This window comes from Balaenoptera ricei, chromosome 2 (genome assembly GCF_028023285.1).
Source record: "Balaenoptera ricei isolate mBalRic1 chromosome 2, mBalRic1.hap2, whole genome shotgun sequence".
In the NCBI taxonomy this organism is placed as follows: domain Eukaryota; kingdom Metazoa; phylum Chordata; class Mammalia; order Artiodactyla; family Balaenopteridae; genus Balaenoptera; species Balaenoptera ricei.
The window spans coordinates 100,680,811-100,703,919 of record NC_082640.1 but is presented as its reverse complement, the minus strand read 5'-3'; the positions used below and the strand labels follow the sequence as shown (position 1 = coordinate 100,703,919).

Genomic DNA, 23,109 nt, shown 5'->3' with positions numbered 1-23,109 from the left:
GCTCTTTGCCTCCCCAGAGTTTAACTTTAGGTTAAAAGAAACACTCTAGCTAATAAGATGTGGAATCACAAGGTATGAGCATTTGTGTTTCATTTTAATTCATCTTAAACACATTGAAAAATTTGGGGGATAGTTACTAGCAGCTTTATTTTTTTTAAGTGTTGTCACTTTCTACAAATGGAAGCCTTTTTTTTTTTTATCCTTCAGGATTTGAGAAATATACATATTTGCACATACCTTACATTGAATGATCCTTACCTTCTTTTCCTCATGAGAAAACAGGGCTTGGTAATCAAAGATGAGAAAGAAGTCTTGATTGACTGCTAATTTAGTTAAACAATGTTTATGTCTATGAAACATATTCAACAGATACTGAAATATCCATTTTCTAAAATAAAATTCTTTATAAAAGGTTTAAGAATAAAGAGCTATATATAAATAGAAGATATATATTTTTAATAGTTAGATACTAAACTTCCATTGGCAAACTGTAAAAAAAAAAAATTAAGAAAGTATATATGTGGTTTACTTAACAGAAAGTTGGCAACTGCAGGACTCAGAACAGTGGTTGCCAAACTTGCGTATGCATCCTAATCACCTAAAAGGCTTATTGAAACATAGATTGCTGAGCTCCTCTCTACTCCTTGCTGAGTTTGAATGATCAAAAATGGAGCTGGAGGTTTTGCATTTCTAACTAGTAGTTCCCAGATGATGCTGATGCTGCTTGCTGTTCTAGCAGCCACACGTGAGAACCAGTGACTTAGAAAATTCTATCCCAGATTGCTATGCCACACACAATAATGTATTTTAAATATAAAATTCCATGTATGAATGGGTGCTTTAATAAATGTTTTTGGTGATCATGAATACATAAAATAATCAATTGAAATGTCTTAATATCTTGGTTCATTCAATGTGTCCTTTTTATTTTAAGGATGAAACACTAGTACATTGTAGTTTAAATGAGCTAGAAGATGCAGCACTTACTTTTCCAGTCCTTTTCCAAGATGTCATTTATCAGGTAATTAAAATTTTTTAACTTGAGTTTTGGCCTGTTAGATATTTTGAACCAAGAAATCTTTTGTAAATTTTTTTTTTTTTGGTGAAATTTAATGTGTTTATTCCTAATGGATTTCATCTGTATTTTAATGATTTCGTAACACAAAGTAGCATCATGCTAAATAAATAACTACATAAAACAACATTAATGTTACCAAAAAAATGTGAACTTTTTTTACCCATTGCTCTCTGCTAGTTTCATAACCTGTTTGCCAGCAGGTGGAGGCAGGAACACTGACATCTTAGGTCCCCGAGAACTTGCCAGGTTAACACTTGGCGTTGTTGTTGTTTTTCCAAAACCCAATTAATAGGAAGAAACCTTATTCCTTGTTGGTCATTTTTATTGCCTTTTGTAGTAATACGGTGTGTAGGTTGCAGTGTAGTAGATCTACTTTATTTTAATCACAGAATTCCAGGACACTCTTCTAGTTACTGCTTTACTTAAAAAATTAGAGTATAAGTATTTCTCCCTCCTCTGTGTCGATGGACAGGTAACAGTGCAAAATACAAATACCATTTACATTTCACTGCAAATTACGTGTGTTGACCATAGGTTTTACTTTATGTTTCAGATTTTCCTATCATAAAATTTGAATTAATATATGTGAATACACTTCAAAAACTACGAAGTGCCTTTCTGTCATGGAGGTTGTTACTGAACTAGCATTACCTTCTTATATACCGGTTGTTGAAGGATTGGGAAAGGGTCAAAAACTTTGTTGTTTGTCAGGTGGAAGCCAACCCAAGGATTAACTAAATAAAGTCACAGAACATTTACCATGTGAACAATGGAAAGGTGTTTATGGTTGTTTATGTGCTCTTAATAGGCAGTTAGAATATGTGTATAGTTTTCTTGGCACATGATAGTTATTATAGCTCGGGAATCATAAAATTTTAGAGTTAAATAGTTTGTGGTTCAGGATCTACTTTACCTACCTTATCTTGCAATCAGTCATAAGAGGATTTATTTAAGCAGTTATTCTGAGTTCTGGTTTAACCTAGAAAGGTACTGTAGGTATGGTAATATCTGGATACTATCAATATATTTATTTCCCTTTTATGTAAACTGATTTTAGTTCTGATATAGATCAGAGGATGAGCAAAATATACATAAAAATGAGGGATTTTAGGTTTTCGAATTCCTTTTTAACTGTATATTACTTGTTTAAGGTAAATCTTTTTCTTAAGACATTTTCTGCCAAATAGGTTGTTCTTGTTTAGTGTAATTCAAGGACAGGAGTCTTGTGGCAAATATAAATAGCATGGCAATATGTTCTCTCTTTTTAGCTTGATAACCTTGTTTTTAATGTTCAAAGTTGCCCTTAAAAACAATGGCTTTCAGGCTTTTGAATTTGGAAAAGAAAACTGTTACTGAAAACTATAATTATTTTGATGTGATTTCTTAAGCTTCCAGATTTGAAATTTATTTCTGATAGATGGTTTTGGTCTGTTTACATAATTTTTAGTAGTGAAATAAGAAACTTGGAGAGTAGATGAGTTTGATTTCCCTTTCATGAGTATTTCTTTTCAGTGTGACCATAAAAATTGAATTTTTTTCTTATTGCTTCCACCATTTCTTCTTCAGTTCTCTTCTTTATAAAATTCTTACGGTTTTATGTGGATCCAGACAGTTGTCTTATTTTGAATAAAGGCTCCTAGCAGTGCATATGACTAATATAAAAAAAAACTTCATATGTACTGCATCTACCTCTGAGGAATTCAAAGAACTCTTTTTCTTATATATCTGAGTTACACTTTCTGAAACAGGAAAATTAGAGTTAACCTAAATCAGGAGCAATGAGTAGGAAGTTTGAATCTTAAAAATTATAGAGATGATTGTATTTTTAAATGATTTAGTTACTACATCATGTACAGAGTTTAGTTCCCTTTCAGTTAAGTTTTGAGGATGTCCATAGTTAATATTGGATTTCTAGTTTTGGCATAGCCATTCTGTCTGCTTTTTAAAAAATAACTTTGAAGAAATCTTGGGTTAGGGTTCCCCCAGTTTTCAGACCAGCAAGCTCCCTTTAAACAGGGAATGATGTCTTTTAAACTTTCAGTGGTGTTGTCTCCATCTACTGGCAAAGAAGAAATATACACAAGGGTCTGGGATGATCTAAGAGATTTTGGAGAAACCACATTATTAGGTAAGATGTAACTTACATGTTTAACCACTACAGTATAATGTGGCCCACTTAAAGGTAGAAACCTGTAAAATACTGTATATACTCTTAAAAAAATAATTTGTTGAGATGAAATTCACAACATAAAATTAACCACTTTTAAGGGAACAGTTTCATGACATTTATATACTCTTGAATATGTCAATTCCATAACATTTATGTATATACTCTTAAAAATAAAATGGTAATGTTAAGATAGGATCAAATTCTTCATCTGAATCAAAGCCAGATAAAGTTTCCTCTTGGGACTTTTGTTACTTTTGCTTTTTGTTTATGGTAAGTTTGTTATAGTAGAACCATATCTAATGTTAATTCTATTTGTTATTCTCTTTCTTTCAAAACAATTTAAAATATAAATTGTCTTATGTATGTTTTAATAATGGTCTGTATCAGGGGTTGGCAAACTTTTTCCTTTAAAGGGCCAGTTGTTAATATTTTAGGTTTTGCAGCCTGTGTTACAACTACTTTCTCTGCCATTATAGCATGAAAGTAGTCCTAAACAATACATAATGAATAAGCATGACTGCATCCCATTAAAACTTTATTTACAGAAATAAGTGATGATCTGGATTTGGCCCAAAGGCCATAGTTTGCTGACCCTTGGTCTAATAATTATGAGAGTATATGCAGTAAATTTACATATTCAAATTCTAAGTGGAAGTAAGTAATCAAATGTTCATCAAAATTCTTGTTAATATATAGAGAGATTTAAAATTAGATCCACTGTAACCTGGTTATGGGCTTTCTTAGGTTTTTTCAGATGAAAGTTTGAGGGAAATTTAAGGTGGTCACTACTCACGTTTAAAGATTGCCTTACTTCATGATATACACTCTTCTTTTGATTGATAAGTAGGACTCAACTTAGTTAATGCAAGACTTAGAATATATGAGGAGGTAGATTATTCAAGCCTCAATTAGTACCTTGAGTGTATTTGAATTTCCATTTCTCTAGGAGATAAACCTAAAAGATCCAACTCAAATTAAAATTTTGATATATGTTACCACTGACACTATACGGATAGACAGATCATAGTTTGTGTATATGGAGAAAAAGTCATTTGAAAGAAGAACTGAGTTTTTAAAGTGAGGGTGTGGCATTCACAAAGGCAAAGTATATGGATTTTTGTTTGAATGGGTCTTTTCCTCTCCCTTAATTGGTAGTTTTTCCATGAATTGTTTTACAGTTAGATATTGGGAAACATATTTATTCATAGAATGGTACAAATGCATTTGATATCTGGAAAAACAAGTGCGTGATCAGTTCCAATGCACATGTTTTAATTTTTATATTTAGCTTATATTGACACATTGTCAGGAAATCCATCTCGTGGTGTTACTCAGTTAAGAGGTCTCCACTGTATTTAGTTTCTGTTCCTGCAGATCCACCAATTCAAGACTCTAGGTCATCTCACTCCCTCTTCCATCCAGAAGATGACTTCTATCCACAAGCAGGACTGAATCAAAAGACAGATTTTTCACTTAGCTCTTGAGCTGAACCACCTCCTCAATGACCTTCCTCTGTCTCCATCAAGAACTGGAGCTCAGTTTTTTGAAGATGTAATAGAGCTACTCAGCCCAAACGTGGCTAATTGAAGACAAAAAGAAGATGCCTCATATGTTTCACTACAGTGCAACCAAACGTAACTGTGTTGTCCAACTCCTCATTCTGTAAAGTATGGCAGGGGCATCTGATTTTTGACTCTGTTCACCAATAAGACTTTAGCCAGTCAGTGGCTTTCTGAAGATCAGTAAAATCAACAAACTTTGGGTCAGCTGTCCAGAAATCAGACTGTGGTAAGCACTCAAGGAGAGATAGGATCCTGTAGGGAGCTACTTGCTAAAGGATGCTTTGTTTTAATAGTAGAGGTTGCTTTTATGGGAAAAGTTGGGGGGAGAGGTGGGTGGGAAACCCCATGTTTAGCAAAGCTCAGCCTCTTCCTCATTATTAAAGTTTGTTTTCTTGGGAAACTTACAACCTAGGATAATTTTCATAAGGATCTCAAATATTTTATACCACAGAAAAATAGAAGTAGAGGGTCAGTGGCATCTATCTCTTTTCCACAGTCTAGGAAGAAAAGTCAGCATTATTTTTGCTTCACGAAGAAAAAAGCAATCGTTTAAATGAAGAGTTTTGTTAGTAAACACCTAATCAAGTTTTTCCTCCCCTCAAGCTCTGACTTAAATTGATACTAAACAAGAGGCATTTTGTTTTGACATTCATAAAGCATAATTTTATTGTACAAAAGTAGTATGTATTTTGTTCCTTAAAACATCTGGGGTCATGGACGCAGTATTGAGGATAAAAGTAATATTTTATATCTGGTAGGGAAGAATATTTTGATAACTAATTGTAAGTCAATATTTAAAATAATTTTAAAGTAATTTTTCCATCCTTATTAATAAGTATAGCTAATCATTGGCACTAATTTTTTCATCATGGTTTGTATTCTTTATAAATGTATCTTAAAATTAGAAGAAGTTCATTTAAAAATACAGAAAATTCTTTTTCAGTAACTAAAAATATTCTGCAAATATAGGAGATGTGACAGTTGATTACTAAGCATATTAAATTGGAGGCTTCAAAATTTAGAATTTGTTTTTAAAGGCAACATTTTGTGGGGGTTTTTTTTTTTGCTTTTAAAATGAGTAAACTTGATTTTAAGATAAACACATTAATATTTTATATATATACACAAATATGTGTACATAGATATTTAAATTCAAAAATTATATATGTATATTGTATATATATTATATATGTATGTAAATGGCCATGACTTGAAAAGTATGCTTCATTGCTAATTTTTAATATACCTTCTGTATGAATACATTAAGCACTTTATCCCATTTGGACTCCATAAGAAAATATCTTTTCAAATTTATTTCTATTTAATACAGTGTAAGGTTTTGCAGAAGGTTTTAGTTTGGGGGTTTTGTTTGTTTTTATTTTTATTGGCTCTGATGTTTTAGTATTTACCTATTCATCCTCAGATTGATCCACCTACAAATACTATCCCCAGCAGCCTCTTATTGGAACTGTGTGAAGCAAAAGGTGACTTGTAAAATCACCCAATGGGTTATGAAGTTGAGGCCTCCACAAGGCCTATCTGAGCAACCCTCTTTCTATGGAGAAGGTTTGGGTTTTGTCTCTATGATCTGGTATTGATGCTAAGACAGTGTTAACTAAGTTAAATAGTTAAGTAATCAATTGACTTACTTTACGTCTTCTAAAAGTATAGATATGGCTTTCTCTTTGAGTTGAGGTTGCCCAGTTCTGCCCCCATAAAATCTTACTCATTCCAGCTATTCTCCTTATGGCTGATTACTTTTAAATAATAAAGTGGATAGTAATAATAGCTATTAGGAGTCTCAGTGTGCTGGCACTGTTCTAGGTGCTTTATATGTATTAACTTATTTAATAAACAACTCTATATAGGTACTGTTATTATACCCATTTTATAGACAAAGAAACTGAAGTGTACAGAAGGGTTAAAAAAAAATGGTGGAGCCCCTTTTATACCTGTGGTATCTGCTAATACCTGTAGCATCTCTTCTTCACATTGTTCAGTGTTGTTAGTTTTCTACTGTTTTAAATTCTTACTGCTGATTAAATAGATAGCATCCACCAATCATCTTTTTATTTAAAGGTGCCATACCCTTAAGTAGGTGAATACCACCAAATTTATCTTTTTTTTTCCTTCCTGCAACAGTGTAGCAATAAGTTCAAAGGATTTCATGGAAAAACTATTAAAGATACTTCTTTTTGAATATGTTAGGGACACATTATCTGTGCTTAAAACTATTTAGAAATATTTTTCCTAAAAAGATCCACATGTAAGAAATTTTTTTTTTCAATTTTGCCCACAAATTGAAATTGCTTATCTTTTGGATGTTTTCTCCCCCCACCCCCTTTTTTTGGTCATGCTCATAAAGTTATCTAGATAACTTAGATAATGGTTTGGTAAACTAATAGTCAGGAATTAGTGTATATAACTTGACATTGCATACTTAGACATGAACTTGAATTTAGGCAGACTGTCAGAAAATATTTATAATTAATTTATAACTGGCTTGCTATTTTAATGACTATTTTTATTAAATCTAGTTCCATTAACCATTTATTGCCTGTTAGGATCATCTTACATGCACAGTTATAGGACATTCTCTTGTACTAAAGAAAGTACAGGCTGACTGTCAGATATTGTTCAAATCAAGTAGTGTTAGTGTACTGTTAATGTAATGTTATTTTTCTATAATATATTTATCATTTTTCTATATAAAATTTAAGTTTTGGTAAAATCAGCCCACAATATATTATACAAGATTAGTTCCATTATCACTACTATTTTGCAGACATTATTCAAGTAGATTTTGTTTTAAAAGTTTACATCATGAACATATAATGAAGTAAGTGAGGGAGATTAAGAGGTACAAACTTCCAGTTACAAAATAGAGTCATGAGCATGAAATGTACAAAAATTTTACATAATAAACATTTCATAACATGAACATCTTTGGGTAGTAGGCAGTCTTATTTAAGACATGTTTTGGGTATGGTATTCTTGTATAACAATTGTTCATTATTATAGTATTATGCATTATTTTAAAACATTGACTTTTTCAAAATATATTTGGTTTAGTGATAGATTAAAACTATTTGTTGTGTAGATAGAATAATTGCTGTATATTTGGAGGAATATATGTATACCAGCCTGAAATGAAACTTATGGCCTAGGCTTACATTTGAGAGACTACATCATTTTGAAGAATTGCAGGTTTGAAGAAGGATGGTTTCTGAAGTACTAAGTAGTGGAAGAATGTAGAAAATAGGAAGTAAGCAGCTTGGGACAGGAATCTTTGTTACGAGAAGGTTAGGAGAAGAAAAATGGAGTTAAGAGCATCTGTGGAATAGATTTTGAAGCATTTGGAGGCATGTCTATGTGTGTATCTGTATGTTTGTGTATCTCTGACCTAATACAATAAGTGATCGTAGTCTCACTGTATTATACATACCTTAAAATTGTTCTTACTTATTTCCTACTAGACAGTGCTTAGTGCTTCTTAACTTCTATATATTTCTGCTTTAATATATCCATCCAAATGAGTTAGACCCTGTTGGCCTTATGTCTCTATTTCTTTTTTTTTATTATAAATTTTTTATTTTATTTATTTATTTTGGCTGTGTTGTGTCTTTGTTGCTGCGCGCGGGCTTTCTCTAGTTGCAGCGAGTAGGGGCTACTCTTTGTTGCAGTGCATGGGCTTCTCATTGTGGTGGCTTCTCTTGTTGCGGAGCACGGGCTCTAGGCACGCGGGCTTCAGTAGCTGTGGCACGCGGGCTCAGTAGTTGTGGCATACGGGCCCTAGAGCACAAGCTCAGTAGTTGTGGCGCACGGGCTTAGTTGCTCCGCAGCATGTGGGATCTTCTCAGACCAGGTCTTGAACCCGTGTCCCCTGCATTGGGAGGCGGATTAACCACTGCGTCACCAGGAAAGCCCTATGTCTCTATTTCTATTTTTCTTTCTGAGATTTTGCCTTTTCAGCACATGGCAGAACCTCCTGTGGTCCCAACCACATCCCGGCTTGTTGTTACTTTGTACCTTTCTACATTCCTTTTTTTCCCCCGCTAACCATCTCAGTTTCTGCCTGTGTCTTTTAATCCTGAAACACCTTCCTGTGTTTCAAATGGTGAATCTGTTCTGAGAATAGGAACATTTACAGTCAACAGTTATTCTATTCTCATGGTAAGGAAACACTCTAGCATTATATTCCCCTATCTCAGTGCCACCTTTCATCCCCAGTGAACAGGTACATTATGAAAGTAATATCAAATTTTAAGATGTGTTTTATATTTAAGTATAGTCAAAGTAGTAGAATGCATAATGAAGTTATAGTTTTGACATAATCTGGAAGTCACTGTGTAAGAAGTTGGAAAATGTCACCTTTGTACAGTGCTCCACTTATTATGCTTAGATAATACTGTTTAAATAGAAGTATTCCTTTACAGTGGAAGTATTTTAGTGTTCAAAGGAGACAAATCCCAAATTGTAGAGGCCCTGCTTATTTTACTTTACAATATGGAGCAAGTGATAGCAGGGATATTGAAAGCAAATGAAAACATTTATACATATGCAAAAATGAAGTATTTTTGGTTATTAAATGCATTTAACTGATAAGCCTTCTTAGCAATAAACAGAAGGTTCTGATGGTTCATAGTTTATCATCCTCCATGAGATAAGGTAATTGAAAAAAAGTATTGACCGAATTGTGGGTTTTTGTCAGTTAAGGTAGTCATACATCTAAATCTATCAGTTACTTGGATTACCAAACATATAAGGTGTGTTGAAAACTAAACCAAACTATACCAAATATTTCATGATGTAAATGTTAAAATTAATTAGAAGCGCAACTCTAGTTAAAAATTTTGTACCTCATCCTAAATGATAGGGATTGGATACCAAGGATTTCGTCATGTAATTATTTGCTAGGGGTGGGGGTGTGTGGCTTACTTGGTTTTTGATTAGTCAAGATACTGAGGTAAACTGCCTAATAGGCTTAAAAATGAGTAAACCTTTATTATTCTAGCCTGTAGGCAGGGATAGAGTGATATATTAGCATATTAATGTTTGAAATTTGTCTTCCACAAGTGATCAGTTCTTAAGGAAATTCAGTAGTTGTCCCTGTGTAGTATGTAGTCTTGCCTCTCTTTCTCTTTTTGTTTATATTGCTTAACTTCAGGCAATTATATTTAATTTACTTAACAGATTTTTATCATGTACTTACTATATATTTGGCATTGTCTTATGCCCTTTGGGCTTTAGAACTTACAAAGACTGGTAGTACATAGTCCTTACCTCCTAAAATCCTTTGCCTGATTTCCCTGTTCTAGTTCTACATTCCTAGAATTAGATTTTTATCATAAGGGCATTTTTGTTTAGATGTGTATTGACAACAAAATTAAATTCCATGAAGCCTAAATTTTGAATTTGTTGCCACCACAGCTTTTTTAAAAAAATCTGAATCAAGTGAATCTGGTGCATAGGCATTCTATAAGTATTTGTTGTTCATGTTTTTTGATGTTAATAATCACCTTTGAGTAGAGTACAAACTTTTCTTTTTATAAATTTTTGTCACAAAATAAATACAATTTAAAGGAGTCAAATTCTTTTGTAAATCAGTTTTAGTGGTTGCTCATGGCTTATATTTCTGTGCTTTTTGAATATTGAGTATATTACAAGAGCTACATTAAATGTAGGCAAAAAGACAGACAGAAATAAGAAAATAATGTATTTAAGTCAGTTCTTTGGGTACTGTAGTCTTTCCTGATATTATCAGTTGATTTTGATAACTGGTGCGTTTGACTGTTATATTTTCAATCTCAAGTAGCCCAGTAGTGCTAATTTAGATACCACATCTGAATCAGTAAGTATAGAACAAGATTGATTTCTGAAAAATTTCAGTTATTTAAACCCACCAATCCAGACATCTCTTTCTTGAACATTATTTACCTTAATAGAAATTTAAAATAAAGGTACTCTTAGCAGGTGATTGTTAAGAAGAAATTCTGAGTAATTATTGAGGAAGGTCATTGAGACAGGTCAGCTAGAGGTGGATATACAGCCTGCCTAATAATTGGATGGATGCTACCTGGCTGGAAGATGGAGCTGATTGGTGGATCAAAATCTCAGAGGGAAACCTGCCATTTTTAGTTTAAATGTTTATTAAAACTATATTCTATATACTATATCCATGAAGTACTATTATATTATATGCTGCTATTTAACTATTAAAAAGTGAAATGATCACCAACGATTATTATTACCCTACCAAAAGATTGTTTTAAGTAACTTTTGGTATATGTGAAATATATTTGGTTGAGTGGTACTTAGTAAACTTTTGTATTACTTTAACATATGAACTTTTAAATTATATCCAAAGTTAGAACATATCTTATAAATAAGTTGTTTTCTGTTTTATATGTTTGTTTGCTGAAGCCTATCTTTGCATTTTTTCAGGTTTATGTGAGATTAAGACCATTCTTCAGGGAATTCCTGGAACGAATGTCTCAGATGTATGAGGTAAATATACTTAAGCTAATTATATAAGTATTTTTATTTTATTCAATGTAGTACCCATATTTAGATCATGTATAATGATTACTTCTTTTCCCCTGAATTTGTAGATCATTCTTTTTACTGCTTCTAAGAAGGTGTATGCAGACAAGTTACTGAACATACTAGACCCTAAAAAGCAACTGGTCAGGTAAATTTAATTAAGAAATAGTGGAAATGTCTGTCACACTGATCTATGAAATTACTATGATTCTACTTAATTTTGATAGCCATTTTCAGTTGGCTGCATATATAGAGATTTGTGTGTTAAATGGGGAAAATAAGTGAATTTTTTTTTAAGCCCCAAAAGTCTTTAAGAGTTCCTAATTATTTAACTCCAGACAGACGTTCTTTAAAGGATACAAAGATCAAATGTATTTATTCACTTGTACATCTGTATCCTCACTTCTTTTGGGATTGGGGGGAGATTGGGGGTATGTGGAATTTTTCACTGTGTGCATGATGTTTTCACTTCCTTCTGTCTCTGAGATAATGCATGTGTTGTCATCTTTTTAATGGCTTAGAGAAATAAAAGTTAATTTTAACAAAAAGGATCAAATTAAACTCTTTTGCTTTTTTCAAGAGCAAATTTATCTTCCATGGAAAGAAAATGTTACATGAAATCTAATTGGAAATTGCAGTTGGTTTAGTCACTCGGGTTATCCTGATCTGGACTCAGTTCCTTGTGTGTGTCCTGAGCCAGCAGATGCAGTGTGTTCCTGGTTAGGTGGGAGTGCCTTGGGTAACTTAAAACAATTTGAAAATTAGTTTCATTATTTCTGTCAACTGAAGTGAGATAGCAAGACTCAGCAATCTTGCTGCATCCTCTAAGGTATAGGAGTTAATGTTTGAGTTTTGATCAAGAGCTGAGAGAGATGCCACAAAAGGCTCCTAAAAGCTTTAATAGCTGGGTATTCATTGTCTTGAATACTTTCTCCCATATTGTCTTAGTGGAAAATCCTAAACTTAATTTCTACTGTTAATAGTACCTGTATTATTGAGTGGTTTCAGCTATGGTGAAAGGCTTTTCCTAATGTCCACATTTAGGAGATTTTCCCCTTGTAAATAGAATGTGATTTTTTTTTTTAATCTAAAGGATCAAAATGTGTCCTGTAGTCAGTTTCCATTTTATCTTCCATATAAGCAAGCTTCAGACACACAAATGAAAATGGTATTTTCTTTTCATAAAAGTATATTATAATTGATGCTCATTTTACCTAACTTGAATAAAAGCATACAAGTGATTTTGCTCTGATGACTTCATTCATTCTGAAGATTTCTATTCAGCACCTCCAATGTTCCAGGGAACAGTGGTGAGCAACACAAGCCCTTCCCTCTTGGAGCTTTCATTTTTACTAGGGGACAAATCATAGTCACACAATTATGTTACAAATTAAAACCCCTCTTTTAAACTAGTTTTATAAAATCTACATATTTGGGAGTTTAAACTTGTTTTATCTAGTTGTATTTTGAAAAAGTTAAAACAGGAAAAACTTTTTGAACAGTATATTGAATGCGTTAGAGTGCTTTAGGGAATCATCTATGTTGGTGACAAGGTAGACTCAGAAATTCCTATGATCTCTGAATCCCATGAGTCCGAATGCAAATTTGATGACTAGCAAAAGTAGTTTCTTTCTAAAACTGCAAATACATGCTATTGACCCTCAGATTCCTGAATAACTGGAAGGGGTTTAGTATAATTTAATTAAAATAATCGTTAGTATCCATATATATATATTCAGCTGTCTCCTGTGTCTGGTGAATTTGCTGCTATTGGAGAAGAGTTATCAATAGTGATTTGCAGGTATGTGCTGTACCTGCCTCTCCAATTTCCTCATATCTAAATGTTTATACAAATAAAATATGGAATCTTATTTAGGTCCAACCAGGACTTAAATTCTTTTGTCTAGTCTTATTTTTTTCAAAGTAGGACTGTCTTTAAACCTTTCAGAGGTAGATGATCTTTTAACTCATGAACATTTAATTAAAAGCATTCTTTGTAATAAGGGAAAAAGAACTGTTTATACTACATTTTGTCTGGTTTTAAAATTCTTCCGCTTTTCCATCACCATCGGCCCTGATTAAAATATCAGTTTTGTTGTTGTTAGAGCTATGACAGATTTTGTTGGTAGAAAATGCCCCTTTCTTGAAATTGGATAATTCAAAATATAGGTATGTGTAAGCCCTAGCTCCTGAAAAATTGTATAGTGGGATTAAGACACAAGGAAGCCAAACTACCAAATTAATTAATGTATGCAAGTGGAGTATTTCAAGGTGATCTGTATCAGTTATTAGTAATATTCAGAAACTAATATTCTGAGTGCTAAATGGAGATTAATTATTACAAGTATATAAATATTATTATAAAACCTTAATAGCTTTTTAAAATGATATAGCATTTTTCAGTTTCATTGGTGAAAGATCAGTTTACATTTGTAATACTTAAATCTGAATTCATCTTTTCATTCAATCCTTGTTTTTTCAAATGATCTCTCACCTCCCACACACACACACCCCCACACAAACGCACGCAATTAAAATAAAGATGGGTGTTTGGGAAAAGTTGAAATGATGGAATGTTTTGGCCTCTGCACCTTTCCTCAAAAACTATAAGAGAAACTAGAAACATTTTTTTTAAATGCCAACACGGAAACATTCCTTCTTATATTTTCTATTCTGGCATGTGCAGGGATAGGGAGGCTGTGTGGTCTTCTGGTTAGAGCAAAGGACTGGGAGCCAGGAGGATCCTGGGTTCCAATGCGGGGCTAACCACTGACTTACTGTGTGACCTTGGGCAAGTCACTTGACCTCCTTGTGCCTCAGTCAACCATCTGGAAAATTGGTTAAAAAGCAGGACCTCGATGACAACCAGATGCTGCATCTGAACTGAGCTTTCCTGGGTAAATAAATTACAAAACCAATTTACAGAGTTTTTAATCCCTCTTTATCATTTAATATAACATTTTGGGATAAAACAAAGTTCTTTAAGGCATGGTAATATTTGGTTGTAAGGTTTCAATAATTGCTAAGAATTTTTATAATAAAACTGTAGCCCAAAGCTTAGGCCCACACTTGTATTTGAATTTCCTTTGTGAGAGAAAATGATAAGGCTTAACTTGTAAAGCCTATGGTATGTGTATTGTATATATGTTTCAGTATATGTTGTGCTTTTTACATATATATATATATATATATTTTTTTTTTTAGTTAATTTGTTTTTACTTTTATGTTTAGGCACCGGCTTTTCCGCGAACATTGTGTTTGTGTACAAGGAAACTATATAAAGGACTTAAATATCCTTGGAAGAGATCTTTCAAAAACTATAATAATTGACAACTCACCACAAGCCTTTGCATATCAGGTAGGAAGAGGGCTGCTAAACAAACTCAGACAAATGCTGCCAAAAGATATGATGGGACAACAGAATTTTCACTGGTGGAATTTCCCTGTTTAGTGTCATCTTTTAGAATTAGGAATTCCAAATTAGTATATTCCTTGTGGAAATTTTTCTTTTAAATGAAGTACAACATACATAAAAATCTGAGTAGTAAATCTGAAGTAGTAAATCCCTAAGAAGGGACTATAAGATATATATCATTTAATAGCATTCTTATCTATTGTTAAATCAGTAATTTAATTGTAAACATGTTTCAGAATTATGAATAGCTTAACCATGTTCTTCTGGTCTGTTTGATTTGGCATTTCAAAATATTTTCTTAGACTATTTTGTCAATATGTTTGTACCCTTTGTCAATGATTCTTAGAAATATAAATTCAACTAGAGGGAATTCCCTGGCAGTCCAGTGGTTAGGACTCAGCACCTACACCTGCTGAGGGCCTAGGTTCCATCCCTGGTGAGGGAACTAGGATCCCGTAGGCCACACAGCACGGCATATGATAGATAGACAGATAGATAGATAGATAGATAGCAGACAGACAAGAGATGAGCCATCCTTGCAAGATATATTTTACATTATGAGTATGTTCATGTGATATGGCTGAGATTTTCTTCAGAATAAATCAGTGCAGAATTGGAATGGTGGAAAGTGGGTTGGGTGTAGATGAAACAAGATTTGCCCTTAACTTTTCTGTTTCAAAAATGTCCATAATAAAATTTCAAAAAGAATACAAGGGGAAAAATTGCATATGGTATTGAAGTATGTTCAGTTTAGGTCACTACTTTTATTCACTTGCGTTTTGAAATAATGTTTTTAAGAATTGGTTCGTAAATAAAATAATTTCAGTTATCCTCCATCTCAAACACAGTGTTCTGCGTAAATGTTAAAAGATATTTTATCCTAGAGAATATTTACTATAAAACAAATATGGTTTGTATTTTTGTTTTTAGACCAACGAAATACCATTGAGTCAATCTGTTATGTTCCTACTATGTTTCAGGTTATCTTGGTAGTTGCTGGGAATAAAATAATGGGACACAGTCCCTGTGTAAGAGTATATGCTTTCTAATAGTGTTCTCTGTTGAGATTGGCAAAATTCCTTTATTCAAAATGCCTAGCATTGACTAATAATATTTCTTGAATGAATAATGTTTTTAGTTATGTTAATGCAAAACTTGTTTTAATGAATATTTCTCATTAAGTTTTATATACACTAAGAATAAATTACTCTAAAAACCAATTATGTTTCAGTTCATTCCTTAACATCTGTCTCTTGCACTATTAAGTTGTCAAAGAATATGACCGGCATAAACTCTGATTGCATTCCTTTTTCAAAAGAACTTACTGATTAATGTTTACTAAAATCTGTTACTTCTTTTTTAAGCTTTTCCAAAGTAGGCAAAATGTAAATGAAAAGAGTTAATTACTTATTTTTCACTTTAGCTATCTAATGGAATCCCTATAGAAAGCTGGTTTATGGATAAAAATGACAATGAACTTCTAAAATTGATTCCGTTTCTGGAGAAGCTAGTAGAACTGGTAAGTATATCTTATCATTTATCTTTTTGTTAGGTTTTTGTTGCTTTAACTCTTTTGAAATAAATCTTTTCAGTTGCTTTATGTGTACTAACTTTAAGTCAACATGGTGGGACATTAGGGCAGAGATTGAAAAAAGATTACAAGCATTTTTGAAACTTCTGAATTATATTAAAATTATGTTTATCAGTATTTTAAAATTTATATATCAAATGTTTTATTTTACCAGACTTCCTCTTGCTAACCAGTTGTCACTAACTAGTTGTGTTAAATTGATTTTGTAGTTCAGGTCTAGAATTAATGCTTATGGTACTGAAACTTTATTCTGGGAATTTTTTCCTCTATGTCCATGTATTAATTTTAAAACTACTATATAAAGTAGAATTCATTGGCTTAATGCTTTACCTATCTTTTGGTTTGACCTCTTATTGCATAATTGTTCTTACAAAATGAATACATTAATGACAGGCTTTTTTTTTTTAATCTAAATTTAACTGCTTCTATGTATATCTTTTTATTTGGCAAACAAAATAATGTAAATTATAAAATATTGATAAATGGTGGTATAGTTTCTTTGCAAAGTAAGAATGTTCATAATGTTATGAGGATCATGTCTTTGAAATTACGTGGCTTTTAAAATGTCTATTTCTCCACACAGAATGAAGATGTTCGACCTCACATCAGAGACCGATTTCGCTTGCATGATTTGCTGCCCCCAGATTAAGTACAAAGACTTGTCAAATCACTGAAGGGGGAGAGAATGCAGGACCCTTTTGGACTAAGACAAAAACATTGCCATTACTGTTGAAATTTTGCATTTTTGTACCCCGTCTTGCTTTTCTTATCTTGGTGCCCAATAATAATCAAGGGTTACAGAAAGAGACTTTATCTCAGATTGAATACATACAGTAGGTAGGCTAAAACAGAAGAGTCTTTAGAACTAGTGCAACTTCCAGTGAAATTTTTTTATGTACAGGACATCTGCAGTTTATAAAGAATTCTGTTTCTGCCACCAGCAGTTTGACCTGTAGTCACACAGGATTTTATGATAATAACAGAGATGAAAATGGACTTTTATTTTCTCTCTGTTTGGTGCTCTAAGTGGGTTTGTAGCCACTTTTCTGTTACTTTAAAATTCTCATTTCAACAGGAATGGCCAGTAAAAGTTGTTTTATTTTTCCTGTTAAGGTTTATAACCTTTTTACATTTTTGACCTGTATTAGATTAGAATTTCATTATGCATTCCTTTTAGTTGAGGCGCTTCATAGTTTTCTGGAAATAGTCAATTTTTAGTTTTTTATTATACATTTGAATGGCCGTTTTCCTGCTTTGTCTGCCTGCATATTGTATATTTGTTTAAAAATATTCTCTACTTTTAGTCCATGTAAGTTTCATTTAGAACATGCATTTATATTTTGTTTCTGTAATATTCTACTGTAGGTGAAATCTTTTCAAAAATCAAGAGACTGGGTAGATAAGAATATATGAATGACTAATATTCAAAAGATTTAAACCATTGTGATGGCATGTGTTCCCAAGTGGTAATATCTTGCAGTGGCACACAGATTTGATGGATAAAAGGTATACCTCAGACTTCACTGTGCTCACCAATCTTTGAGGAGAATGAGTTTGGTCACCTGTTGGGCTTGATTTGGTTACTGATGCCTTTGGTTTTCTCCAGGAATGAAGTATTCAGCACAGTGATTCAGTATTTTTAGTTACTTTGCATGGGCTGGTAGTACCTCTGTTATGCTCTCAGTTACAATCAATTAAAACTCTGTGTAACAGTCTTGGTACCTTACAGTAGCTATGCATAATCCTGTGGCACAGTAAACTCCCAAGCCACCAATGCAGTTAATATGTTCTCATAGTGGTTTTCTATGCTATATGAAAATAGTCTTCAAGCCTTGGTTCTCTAATGCAGCTACCACAAGAGGTTGATATTTTTATAGTGGCGTGTAATCTCTTTTTCGGGAGGCTTTTTATGGAAGGTAGAATTTGTAAAAGTTAGTATGCTTTGCCTCTCAACTGCATTATCATGCCACAGGCTCAGACTGTTTTTGTGTAAAGGATGTCAAAGAACGGCACTTTTTCTAAAGAGAAGTTTGATATTTTGTATGCTTGTTAAGAAAGTACAGTATTGGAAATTAAAGGTGGACAACTGATAATTGAGGAGTATGTCACTTAATTTTTTATGTATATTTACCTGTTTACTTGTACAACTTATTGTACAAATTACATGCAGCTTCATTTTCAAATGAATCCTTAAAATAAGGAAATCTTTTTAGGAAAACATTTAATTTTTGTATTTTTGATTTTAAAGGCATGAGTTATGTCAGTTTTCAGTGTATTAATGAAGATTTTAACTTTTCATCAGGTTGAGTGTTTTCTTACTATATTATCTGTTGTGTATGTAGTTAGCATATTGTGTCACTGAACTGTTTAAAAATCTAGCATGTAGAGCAAGCCTGTTTTGTGGAAAATCCTTATTCATTAAAAAAATAATCATGGCAGATTTTCTGCAAAAAAAAAAAAAAAGCAAAAGCATTTGCAATTCAGAATACTGGGGGTTTTTTTTGTTTGTTTGTTTGTTTTTAATTTAAAGAAAGGTATTTTGCTTGCAGGAAAAAAATACTACAGATTCATTTTAATGAGAATCTTTGAAATGTATTTATCTTTAGGGCATCTGGGCATCTTTATGCTGTTTGTCTTCTGTCTTTCTTGAAATAAAATGTACATATGTTACCTTTACATATGCTCTTGCTCAAAATTGTGAACCTGGTTACATTTCTCCTTGCTCCCTTTTTATGTTCAAACAGCAAAACCCAAAACCTATACAGGATCTAAACTTTCAGCTTGCATTATAATTGCTGAAAGCTCTTCTGATTAAGTAAATACAGTCTCAACGGGCTTTCCCACAACTAAAAGGGAAATGTATGCACCTATATATACCACTGTGCCTATAGGCACTTTAAAAACAACTTTTAATCATCTTTTATTGGTAAAGCTGTTTTTGATCCCCTGCTAGGAGAGCTCCTTTAAGTTGACTGACAAATGAATCAAGCCTAACAAGATTCTGTAAAGAAATAAACTAAGGGAGAATTTTATATGGCCTGAGAAAATTTCTTGAGATCAGTTCAATCTATTTTTCTTCATTACTTGATTTGAGTCATTTTAAATTTGTTATTAATACAAAATTTAAAATAAGTTATAGAGACAGTTATCCAGCTTCCTCCACTTTAAAATGTGTTATCTTATTACCCTTTCTTTCCTTTATCTGTTGGTAGATATTACCTTAAACATTTCCATTAATTAAATGGAGGTGTTTATGAATTGAGATGTGCCCAGCCCCTTCAGTTCACACAGAAAACATGAACTCTTAAAAACTGACTGTAGTAAATGCAGGAGAGATGGATACCTGATAAGACACAGCAAAAGTGACCTATATACACATTACGACTCTGAAGTACATATTATAATTGTGATATTTCCAGTGGTAAATGTCTGACTTTTAAAGACATTCTTTTAAATATTTGTATTATTGTTAGGATGTTTTAATCAGTTGTGTTTTTTAATTCCATGTAATATATGTAGCCCTAATCAGATTTATAGCACCATATTTCTCCTTGGGTCTTAAAAGAGAGTTGACAACAATTTAAAAGCATAAATTGTTTTATATTAGCTAGTATGTATATTTATTTACCCGATGGCTTTATCTTGTTTCCCAAAATTTTGGGGGGATTTGTTGAAAGCATTGTAACTTCCATAAATGGCTATTTTCTTGTAACTGTCAGTGAAAATGGATGTGTACGTTGTGTTTTTATATTACTTTGGTTTTCCTGGTTTGTTTGTTTTTTGGGTTTTGGGGGGAGATGGTTAAACATAGAATCATTTTTTTAAAAAAAGTTATCTTGGGTCAATGACTTTTTCAACTAGATATTACTTTCATTCAACCATCTAAAGAAGTTTGTTTTTCACTGTTTTGTTCAGTCAACTTGCTGAAAAACAGAGACTTCATCTCATCAATGAAGAAAGCGTTTCATTATTCCTACAAATCTTTGCAGCGAGCACAGACTTCTTCATAAGGACCAGATCTTTTCCACGTCTTGTGTCAATCACATAAAGCTGAAATGTAAAGGACACTGAAGCCTTCATTTAATTGTCCTAACATGATGGTGTTATATACTACATCATTAGCTAGTTAAGGTTTTCTGACCTGACTTCTCTTTGTCTTCCTAGGTATTTATTTGTTATCTCTTTTAATCTTGTGTATCTAAATTAACTTAGTGTTAATAGTCACCCACCAAATAACTATGCCAAGTAACTAGGAAAGAATGTTTATTTTATTTCCCCTTATAGGGGAAGAGTGGACTGGGAACAAAAATGTATGGGCCAAAAGGCCTTAGGTTGTCATTCATTCACTTTCTTATTCCTCTCATGAGCTGTTTTTGAGTATAGTATTTTTTCAGTGCTTATGTGCTTGAATATGTCATTACTTTTCATGTCATCCCCTGAGTTAAAAGCCTGCTAGGAACCTGTATAAAATACATTTTAAAATTTCAGAATAAGAACCACAGAACTCAGTATCTTATATTTAAATGCTACTTAAATTATTATTGGAATCCAAGTCTCACTCACTAGGATACATTTTTATAAAATGTTTCTCTGTATCTTGAATTGAAATTACTTGCCCGGAGGCAAGAGTTCCGGGGTTGTGTGTTTTGCGAAATTTTTAAAAGGGGAGATGAGAGCAACAAGTTTATACTTACTTTATGGTTTTTATATTAGTTATTAGTATTTTAAAATATATCACTGGTTCCCAAACCTGACTCTTCATTAGAATTACTCTGTGGAGCTTTAGAAATACAGATTCTTGAGGGCTGACCTCTGCCAAATTGTCTCACTGGGTCTAGAGTGGGGCCTGAGAGTTCTGTATTTTTTAAAAGCTCTCAAGTGATTCTCATAGATTTGGGAAATCACTGCTTTACTTAATGTGACAGTGGTTTGAGAGTTGAGAGTAGGCAACAAAATTAAGTTTACCAGACATCTCTTTGTGGTAGAGTTTTCTTTTTTCTTTTTTTAACTGGGACCAGATTTCACAGAACTTATTCAAGATGCATGGAGGAATAATAAAGAAGATTGAGGTTACTGCTTATTATCATTCATGTCTTTCATACTTTTTAAGAGTTTGCATTTTCTAGCACTTGGAATAGTTGATCATATACACAGCTGAAGGACATATCCCTGAATGAGACCATTATATATATTAACTGTAAAATATTTCACTATTTTTTTATTTTATAAATCTTTGTAGAAATAAGCAATGAAATACTACTTTCATCTTTTGAAATGGGATTTTTCAAGGCAGTGTCCTTTTGGCATTAAGGTAGGGGGGAGTTAATATTCTCTCTACCTTTTTCCACATGAATCAATATAAAGTCATGGACATTTAAAATATTCAATTTAATTTCTACATATTTACTATGCAGTATAGCCGTGAACAAGTAATGTAGATTTAGTTTTCTCATCTTCAAATGCCCTGATCACCCTACCTCACAGGGTTGTTGTGGGGATAAATAAAACTTTTATGGAAGCACTTTTCTCTGGTGATATTTTTCAGCCATTAGAAACAATATAATATCTAACAACTTATATTTGTATAGTGCTTTGTTTACAAGTACACAATTTTTTCACATTGCTTTCTCTTTTGATGACCTATAAGGAACGTAGAGCAGGTTACAGATACGGAAAAAAACAGATAAGGAAACAAGCTCAGAGAGGGCTGTGGCCCAAGACCTCACAGCTGTTCTAGGAGACTTGAATTCAAGTATCATTACGACAGGCTATTTCCCAAGGCGTTGGCATTTTTGTATAATCATGTTTGTACATAAATACAAAGCTTTCCCTAGTTTATAAAATGAATGTAGCCAACAAAATGTTCTTATAAAAGAATATATTAACTCAGTGCAAAAGCTTGTGGTACAAACTAGGCCCTAGAGTTTAACAATCCAATTTTTAAACTAGAAGGAAATTCCATCTTCTAAGTGTACATCTTTATTTTACAGATGTAAAATGTGTCTAGAAAAGTGTCTTCCCAAGATCACAAAGCTGGGATTAGAATCCAGCTCTCTTAATTACCATTACTCAAAGTAATGACTTTAGGAGGAATAACATTCTTAATTTCTGGAACTACCAGAAGTGCAGAAGTTGCATAAAACCTGAATAATGAAGTGGTTAGCTTTAAAAAGTAGAGATAAAATGGCAAGAAAAGAACAAGATTATGGTGAGCTAAAATGAAATTATACTTGATGTAATGGGCTAAATAACCTGAACCAGTATAACAACAAAATAGCAAGCTGGTCCCACCCCAATCTCTGTGATGAGACTTAAATACAGTATTGTTAACTATAGTCACCATACTATACGTTAGATCCTTGGAACATTAGATCCTCAAACCACTAGAAGTCTGTACCCTTTGACCAACATCTCTTCATTTTCCTCACCCGCCCCCCCCCCCCAGTTCCTGGCTGGGATGACACTTGATAACTATTTTCCCTAAGCTTCAAAGGAGTGTAATGCACACAGACTGGTTTGAGTGTCGCTGCAGTAGGCCTTTAGAAATAAATGATTGGACCTGGGAATAGCTGACTTAGGAGTATGGTTAATAAAAAGGAAACTTTTGCTTTCCCACCCACTGCTCACCTCTTGCTGTGTGGCTCGGTTCCTAACAGGCCACCGACCGGTACCCGTCCGCGGCCCGGGGGCTGGGGACCCCTGGTTAAGAACATTTTGGATGAAAATAATGCTAACTGTGAAGGAAGAAAT

General features: G+C 32.9%; 1 protein-coding gene across 1 annotated transcript in view; it reads left to right on the top strand.

The window, feature by feature from the left end:
• The window catches only part of CTDSPL2 (CTD small phosphatase like 2), a 75,158-nt gene extending 53,278 nt beyond the window's left edge, over positions 1–21,880 (top strand). The window contains exons 8-13 of the mRNA XM_059913402.1: positions 935–1,021; positions 11,255–11,317; positions 11,422–11,501; positions 14,585–14,711; positions 16,192–16,287; positions 16,943–21,880. Of these exons, the coding sequence (XP_059769385.1) occupies positions 935–1,021; positions 11,255–11,317; positions 11,422–11,501; positions 14,585–14,711; positions 16,192–16,287; positions 16,943–17,008 (519 nt within the window). The 3' untranslated portion in view covers positions 17,009–21,880. The remainder of the gene's footprint in view (positions 1–934; positions 1,022–11,254; positions 11,318–11,421; positions 11,502–14,584; positions 14,712–16,191; positions 16,288–16,942) is intronic.
• Positions 21,881–23,109: the final 1,229 nt, after the last annotated feature.